Here is a 9,068-nt window from a genome sequence, read left to right on the forward strand (position 1 = left end):
ATTTGGTTTTTGATGAGGAATGAACAAGCCTACCTTCAACTACTTTCTTTCTTATCTTTGAAGGGAAGGATAACTAAACCAATCATTCATTTCCCTAGAGAGAAATTTGTTTACATATATTTTTCTTTTCTTGTTTCCTCTATTCATATGACAAGTATGAGTGTTTCACAATAATACTTCTACCCTAACACGACAAACATACTAATTATTTTACAATTCATAACTTCGGTTATAACATTTATGAATAATTAAGTCCTGATATTATCGTGTCAAAGATACTAATAAGACTTATTGGCTTCTTCCCTTTTATATATTTATTTGAAAATACTATGGTAGATATACATGATATATATACCAGTTTGAATTTCAAACGTAAAGGCCACCGCCACTCCTGTCATAGAGACAGATGAATGGGGACATGGGGTCAACTATCATACAAATCTCCAAACGCTTGTATAGTAGTGTTTACAACAAGGTCAAATCCATATTTGAACCTTACATCATGCGTTACTAGTAAAACAAAGCTTATGAACTTATTTTAGGTTGGTTGATTAGTTTTCTCTTTTCATTATGATGTAATAATCACCTAAAATATAATCATGAGAAAAGGAAATAAAAAATGTGTATACGAGGTGAGAGGGTTTTAATGAAATTACTTTATGGAAAAAAGTAGAGGAGTGTTTAAGAAGGAAGTGATTGAATGAGTGCAATCCAAGTTAGTTAAAAGGAAAAGAATGCATGAACTCTCTGCAGCATCATATCATATCGCAGCTTCTCTTATCTCTATCATTTTTTGTCTATTTGGAAATGCATTTATGCATTATATTGCATAACGTAACGTACATCATCGTACCACATACATATTATATTACGCATCATATATATATGTATAATATAAATGTTGCCCCGAAAGACTGATCCGTGGTTAAAACATGATTCTCCTATTCAAAGGCCAATCAGTCTAATACTACTTTACCCTGAGAGACTGACTCGTGGTTAAAACATGATTCTCGTAATCAAATGTCAATTAGTCTAATACTACCTCTTTGCCCATGTTTAAAAGACATGCAGACATCATAAAATGCTAAAATTTGCTATGTATGTTCATAATGCAGTGTGAAATATAAATAAATGGTTTATATATTGTGTGAATATTCTGTCGGGTGGAAATAATTAGAAAAAAATAAGATGAAATAAATTAAAATGGGAATGATAGGGAAGCGGTGTGGGACCCGAGTGCGCAATCAAGAAGGGGTGGGGGGTAAGGTTGAAGAAGACTTAAACATCACGACAGCGAGAGAGAAAGAGAGTAAAATACATACATACATACATACAGCTAGCAGTGAGGCAAGAGCTTCACCTACCGTACCCTCTTCTCTCTTTCCCCTTTTTAGCTTTCTTCTTCTCTCCCTATTCTCCTTCACTTCTTCCATCACTTATTTCTTCTTCTCCTTCCCTTGTGCCGCTAAGCTCCTCAACCACTACTCTTCAAGGTAACATTCTCTGATTTTCTCTGCTTTTCCTCTGCTTTAGGCTTGCATTGGAATGCCGACAGTTGTGAATTGAAGTTTTTTTTTGGGTCTCTTCTTCTTCTTCTTCTTCCTTTGGGTTAGCTTTTTCAGAATTCAGACTGGGATTTGCCTTGAAAGCTGTGCCGCTCAGTAATAATTCATTTCTTTCTTAATTCTTCTTCTGCTGCTGCTGCTGGCTTTTCTGTGTGTCTGTGTGGAAGCTTTTTGGGCGGGAGTTTTAAGGGTGCTCTGCATTTTTTTGTGTTCCATTTTCGAAGTTTCTGTGTGTTTCCATGGTGAATTGTGGGAGATTTTCTTGCGAATTTCGCATTTTGTCTGATATTGCGCCAATATATAGTCCTCTCCCTCATTTCTTATGCTTTTTCTTTGAAATTTGAGCTGATTTCCCCTCCTTTTTTTGTCGGTTTCTGGGCTTAGGGTAGGAAAGTTTGAGTCTTTATGCACTCTTTTGCCTGTAAATGTTACCAGAAGTGGGAGTTCAGAGATTAATTTTGAGCACACGGCTTTATCCTTCTGCCCCTGTTTCTGTTTTTTTTTTTTTTTTTTTTTTTTGCAGTAATCTTAAAATTGTGTTCTTTGAAGCTAAAAGCTTCAACCTTTGCAGCATGTAGTTGCATTTGGGGCTTGAATTTTCTACCCAAAAAAAATTAAATTAAAAAAAAATTAAAAATCTTTTTTTCCCCTCAATTTCTGCTGGCTGCATGTGTCGGTCACTAAAATGTGCCGTGAGCACATTTTTTCTTTAATTTGTTCCCTATTATCTCCCCCTTTTTTTTTCTTACAATTTATACAATATTCCAAGAATCCCATTTCCAGAATCTTTATTCTGCTTTTTCTCCTTGCAAATTCCAAAAAAAAAAGAATTTTTCTTTTCTGACTAACATGCGCCACCCCGCGGTCCTCTGTGCTGGCTAGCATCATTTTACAGCATTGCTCCAGCCGAGGATATGCTGGCTTGCAGAATACAAATTCTTCATAAGAATTATTTCTGCGATTTTTTTGTATTTATGTAACGGATTTTGGCTTGTTTATTAGGTAGCATGGGGTCAAATTTCTTGGATGAATTAGACTGCGGTAGCTTCTTTGATCACATTGACGACTTGATTGAATTCCCACCGGAAAATGAGTGTGTCGGTGTCGGTTCCGGCGACTGCAACAATTTTCCCAGCATTTGGAACGACCCCTTGCCGGATTCCGAGCCCCTTTTCTCCGGCAGCCACAACAACTCCGCTTCTGACCTGTCGGCTGAGCTCTCAGTTCCGGTAACCCACCTTTTTTCTTTTATTTTTTTCTCTTTTTTTTTTTTAATAAATGCCGAAGGAAAACCGCAACCACTTCCCGAGGAGGAAAATAGGTAGTTGTCCCGAGATAACAGTCTGACCAATTTGGCTGGGTTTGTTTGATTCTTTCTTGAATTTATATTATATCAAATATTTGAAAATATCTCTGCATTTATGTGATTCAAATTTTAGCGCCTTAAAATGGCATTCACAAGAATTGTTTAATAAATTTCAGGGGAGCCATTTCTGCAGGTTTAAAATTTAAATTATTAGATGTAAGAGAAAAAATCTAAGTAAGGTGGTCCCATGGTGGTTGTGGCCAGTGGGATTGATAGAAACGTTTGGTTTTGTTTGGTTAGTTGATAAAAAAGCAATCTTTATATACAATTAGGGGAGTGGAGACTGGGATTGGAGTGTAATTATGCGGGATTATGGCATCATTATTGTTTGGTAAACTAACAGCTGGCTGGCTGTCGGTGTTAAAGTTGAAGACTTTTTGTTGATGTTTAAAAGCGGAGTGTTCTAGTGGTTAAGATTTAAAATTCTCGGTTTTTGTCTTATGTTCTGTATAGGAGTTCTGTTTGATGCTGTGTTTCGAATTCTGGAACTGTTTAGGTTTCCAATTGGACTGTTTCTCAGCCAGTCACTTCGGTAGCTTAGGGACCGCTGTAGATTTTAGTGTGGTTTGTCTTTATATTCAGCCAAACATTTCTTGACTTGAGCGTAGGTTTCAAATTCAAAATGTGTACTGGAGGAATGCTATTCACAATTATAAGTTTATCTTAGGGTTTTGTTTTGGCAGGACGTGTGGGGGGATGCTGACTTAGAATTTTAGCGTGCCGAGTACTTGTGTTTACTGTTTTGGTCCCTTTTTCTGGTAAAACGGTGCAGTGGTACTTGTGTATCACTTTCAACGTGTTCAAGGATTCATCCCGTGGTCCTTGGTTGTGTTTAAGACTGCTAGTTGCGGACTTAAGACTGTTGAATGATCTGTCGTGACTAAACTTGTGTTAATGGAAGAAATTTACTTGTCTAAATCGAAAAGATGGAACAATGTTTGGCTATTCATTATACTATGTTATGAACTTGTTTTGAGCCCGAGTTTAATGTGGTCTGTTGTTTGTTTTGTTGGTCAGTATGAGGACATTATCCAGCTCGAATGGCTTTCGACGTTTGTGGAGGATTCCTTCTCGGGTGGAGGGCTGACTCTCGGGAAAGAGAACGCTCCTGTGAACATGGAGCCGCCTCACAACAAGTTCCAGACCTCGAGTCCAGTCTCGGTTCTTGAAAGTAGCAGCAGCAGCAGCAGCTCGTCCTCGTGCTCGGGAGGGAAGACTATCCCTCTTAGCCCGAGCCGTTGTGGTGCGCAGCGTGCTAGGAGCAAGCGTCCTCGCCCAGCAACGTTCAATCCCCGGCCAGCGATTCAGCTCATTTCTCCCACGTCGTCTTTCACCGAGGCTCCACAGCCCTTTGTTGTTGCTCCTGCAGTTTCATCAGAGTCCGAGAATTTTGCAGAGTCCCCCATGAAGAAGGTTACTACTAGGCCCGAAGCACCCGAGCAGAAGAAGAAAAAGAAGATCAAATTCACCATCCCCACCCCGCGAATGGACACGAATCAGAACCAGAACCAGCCACCACAAGCCATCAGAAAATGTATGCACTGCGAGATAACGAAAACGCCTCAATGGAGGGCCGGTCCAATGGGGCCAAAAACCCTTTGCAATGCCTGTGGCGTTCGCTACAAGTCGGGCAGGCTCTTCCCAGAATACCGCCCCGCTGCTAGTCCTACCTTCATCCCGTCTCTGCACTCCAACTCTCACAAGAAGGTTATCGAGATGAGAAGCAAGACCGGTGTCGAGAACACTCCAATAACCGAGACACCATCCACTCCCCAGCCAGCGTTCAACCCGAGCAACAACCCTTCGGTGGAATTCTAGCGAGAATACACTAAAAACCCGAAAAGTGCAGAGAATGGTTTTCATAGTCAAAAGCTTTCTCTCTGCATTCCTCAATCCACAGTTTCAGCAGAGTTAATGTTATTTGGTTAAGGTTTTTTTTTTTCAAACTTTGGTGTCTTTGTTATTTGGTTCTTTGTACAAATTTGTAATTGGAGGGAGGGGTTGGAAAGAAGCAATAGATCCATAATATTTTAGGTTGTAGGGAAAGAAAAGGAATGAAATGTGAGTTTAGGGATAGGAGTTAAAAAAGTAGTAGAGTTTGTAGTGTTGGTAAGTTTCTTGAAAGGGTCTGTTGTATGTTTTTTCATAGACTTGTTCTGTCCCATGGTTTGTGGGAATTCATTTTGCAGTTCATTTGTGGTTAGGAAATTATGAATGATTAAGGTCTGCATTTTATTTCAAACTCCAAATTTGCTCAAATTCTCTTCAAACCATCTAAACTCCCTGTAGCCCTAACCGGTTTTGAGTTGAGTTCATCATCAAACTCTTATATTGACTATAAATCTAGCCAATCACCATGAACATCATGGATGAGACCTCCAACACTTGCCATTCTATTAATACCCAGGTTATTCATATATAGCTCTCAGAGTCAAACATAAAATCTTGTAATTACCTAGTCAATTGTCAGACTAACTCAGTGGGGGTGGAGGAGAGAAGAGACCAGGGATCGAGTCTCACCGGGAGCAACCTCTCAAAGTGAGCGGGTTTCTTGTGCTCAGTGAGCAAAGGTCTAGCCTCTGTGTTCAGTTGAGTTACCATGATTTACATTTTCTCAGATACTTTGTTGGGCCAGAGTGTGAGGGGCCCTTGGGTTGGGGATTCAACCATTTGGGAGAAGAGAAAAAGACTAATTCCGTGGGTTGCACCATCTAAATATACATAAATGTAGGGTTGGCATGAACAAATAAAAAGCAAAATATGCTATAAATGTTTGCATTATGTGTGTGATACTGCCTCTTCAACAATGTGCCATAATCAAAATACCTTATTACAAAGCTGGGCCTCTTCTTCTATTAGAAAGCCTTTACCAGCCCAAACCATTTCACCTAGCCCAATCACTGGTTTAAACCATACAAGGCCCAGAGTTCTTACAATGTATTCCAAAACCTGATCCCATGTATAAATGCATTAAGATTACTGTAACACCCATGACCCAACATTTCTGTCACTCTGAGGCTAATATGAAATTCAGGCCCAATTGCACCCGTAAAAATTATTTTTTACTCAAAAAAAGTGAAGTCCAAAACTTTGATTTACAGTAAAACCCGCAACAGCTATCCAAATGTGTGTCTTAGACTTTTAGCTGAAGTTTTCCTTATAACCATAGGTAAAGGACTACAATGGGTTAAATCAATCCAGGTTGTCTACAGGCTCACATTTGATTTTTGCTCAAAAAAAATCAAGCACAAAATTTTGATTTGTGAGAAAAACGTAACTCGTAACCGCTACATAAAGGTACGATCTTAGTGAAATCCGCTCTATGATATTAGCTTGTAAAGGTGGGATTCAATCTTAGCAGCTGTCAACCAAACATACATACATACGATCCGAGTATACAACAGTTGTTATTTTGAAAGTTTCTACTTAATTGACTGCCTCCATTCTTAATACAATGCCGTACATGCAGGAATGCATCATATCGACCCAACACAATTCTGCGTTCTGGAAAAGTCAAAAATTAAAGAAAACATATGTGCCGGCGGTCTAATGATTTGTCTCGTAGCTGTCGAATTCCCTCTGAGGTTTTGGGCGGTTCTGTTTTCTGTGTGTGAAACACAACTTGGATTGCGACACATTTGGAACCGCCAACACTTGCATGCAAGTGGTTAATTAACTGCTTCCAATTTTTCTGAAACTTCAATGCCTTTCATATTTTAATTCATTTTGGCCGCATGAATTTAACTGGCCCGGCCTTCTTTTCACGGCCGTCCGGCAGCCGCCTCTGCTACTGCCGGCCGGCGGTGACAACATTATTATTATGTATAACTGGATTTCATTTGCAGCGGGCTGGATGATGCTCCCATCCGTACGTTGTTTTTATTTGTTGAAATGTCTCTTTCTATGTTTTTAAAATCACAATAAATTATAATGGAATATGGACCAAACAGGTCCACACAAAACTGCAATTAGGTCATCAATTTTTTTTTAATTGTAATTGAGTAATTGAATAACGCAAAATCATGCAATTGAACATAATAACATGTTTACCCATAACAGTACCATTATTCCTGTTATGGCATAACAGTACCATTATTCCTGTGTCTCCAACTTTATTCAAAGCTAGGAATTTCCTTTTTGATTGGAGGGCAGCAACTGCAAATAGCACACCAAGTTTAACCAATAGAAGCCAAGATCCAGGGAATTGGTCCAAACTTCAAGCAGGTTTCTTGAAACTCAATGTAGATGCAGCCATTAATAAAGAAATTGCTCAAATGGGTTTTGGACATGTTTTAAGGGATGACAACGGAGCTTTCGTTGCTGCTAGAGGTGTTCCATGGAGAGGGGTTTTCTCACCTAGGGAAGCAGAAGCAGTGGCAGTAAGAGAAACTTTAAGCTGGATTAAGAATCTACATTATGATAAAGTTTATGTTGAGACTGATTCTCTGTTAGTTGTGCAAGCCTTAAATGCTATTGAAGGAGACTCTTACTTCCATCTAGTTATTAGGGATATCAAAAACATGTTGTGTGAGTTTACACATGTGTTTTTAAATTTCGCTAAACGATCAGCGAATCGGGCAGCTCATGAGTTAGCTAGGCAGTCCGTTTCTTTGCCTGATTGTACGGAGTGGTTTGTTAACCCTCCCCCTATCATCTGTAATGCTTTGTCTTTGGATGTCATTTAATATATATGTTCTTTCTTTCAAAAAAAAAAAAACATGTTTACCCATTGATTGTTGACGTGGCAGTTGTCACCCTTCCCTCAGCCTTCGTCTCTAGGCTGCCCGAGATTAAAGTCGGAGGAGAGGGACTAGCTTTTTTTAAAATTATTAAAATAAAATTTTAAACAATTATTTTTTTAATATCGTAACCGTCACGTCAGCAATCAATGGGTAAATATGTCACTTTAGTTTCAATTGTATGGTTTTGCGTTATTCAGTAGCTCAATTGTATTTTTTTTTTTTTAGTTCAATGACCTATTTGACCATTATTTCTAAATTAATTAATATATTTTTAGTGTCATGCATTTACCTCTCAATCGAGTCAGCCACACATAGATTTTGAAGGGCAATTTACTCTCTCTTTCGTTGTTTGCTAATTGTTGCAAAAGAACGAAGTTTATATAATGCATATCTTTTAATAGTAGCACCAAGTTTTTTTGTCACAAAAAATTTAATAAAATATTCTTAAAATTGTTTATAAGTTAGTCACTTTGTCTATTTTTGCTTTATAGAAAAGTAAAGGTAGGAGAAATTAATAATTTTTTGGTGGATCATGCGAAAAGCATTTATTATATTTTATTATCGCTATTTTTTAGGTATATATAAAGAGAATAAAGAAGAAATGATATTTCAATTCAAATTGATTATCTAAAAAGAGACGTAATTTATAATTAAAATTATATGACAAAGTTTCTTCATTTTGTTGGTGCACACTATATTTCTAATAACTCAAATTTTTCGACTTCATCCTACTATATTTTGAACTTCATGAACTCATCACTGACTCACTGTAAGACCAATTCATTTACCAATTGCACCAAATTGCTAAGTTTAATCAAACCCTATTTGGAAAAGAAAAATTATCTTAATAAATAATGTTGTTTCATTTATAAGATTCAAACAAACATTTTATATTTTATTGGTATAATAAGCAATAAAATGGAAATTTGAAATTTAAGAGGAAAAATCCAGCAAATATTCTATTTAGTTTCTTAGTTGAAGAAATAAAATTAAATTGAGACATTTATTTAGTGGGGTCCAAATGGAATTCATTCACACATTGCTATATTGGTGTTCAATCGATTTCAAATAATTAAAACTTGGGTTTTTTTTTTCACTTTAAATATTAAAAAAATTAAATGTATATGTACATGCATATAGGACAATGCAACCATTGTACCCACCAAAAAATAAAAATAAAAAGAAAATAAAAGAGAGAGAGAGACAAGACAACCGTTGTGGCATTAATTAGGTGGAATTACATCATAATATCAACATATATAATTATGCTACTTAGCTTTTAAATGAATGTTTATCATCACAATTATGCTATTTAGCTTTTAAATGAATGTTTATCATCACAATATATTTTTAGTTCATATTAAATATTTAATATATTTTAAAAAAATTCAAGAT

The 9,068-nt window shown here is 37.1% G+C and overlaps 1 protein-coding gene across 1 annotated transcript; it reads left to right on the plus strand.

Annotated features, from left to right (window-relative positions):
- Positions 1-1,339: 1,339 nt before the first annotated feature.
- Positions 1,340-5,173, plus strand: LOC116010604 (GATA transcription factor 8-like). The gene is made up of 3 exons (XM_031250087.1): positions 1,340-1,493; positions 2,568-2,794; positions 3,949-5,173. Exons 2-3 carry the CDS (start codon positions 2,573-2,575, stop codon positions 4,747-4,749), a joined length of 1,023 nt encoding a protein of 340 aa, XP_031105947.1. The 5' UTR covers positions 1,340-1,493; positions 2,568-2,572; the 3' UTR covers positions 4,750-5,173.
- Positions 5,174-9,068: the final 3,895 nt, after the last annotated feature.

Source organism: Ipomoea triloba, chromosome 2, assembly GCF_003576645.1.
Source record: "Ipomoea triloba cultivar NCNSP0323 chromosome 2, ASM357664v1".
Taxonomy (NCBI): domain Eukaryota; kingdom Viridiplantae; phylum Streptophyta; class Magnoliopsida; order Solanales; family Convolvulaceae; genus Ipomoea; species Ipomoea triloba.

Coding starts and splice junctions, on each gene's coding strand:
- LOC116010604 (XM_031250087.1), top strand. CDS start 2,573: ATGGGGTCAAATTTCTTGGATGAATTAGACTGCGGTAGCTTCTTTGAT. Junction 2,795..3,948: donor CGGCTGAGCTCTCAGTTCCG/GTAACCCACCTT, acceptor TTTGTTGGTCAG/TATGAGGACATTATCCAGCT.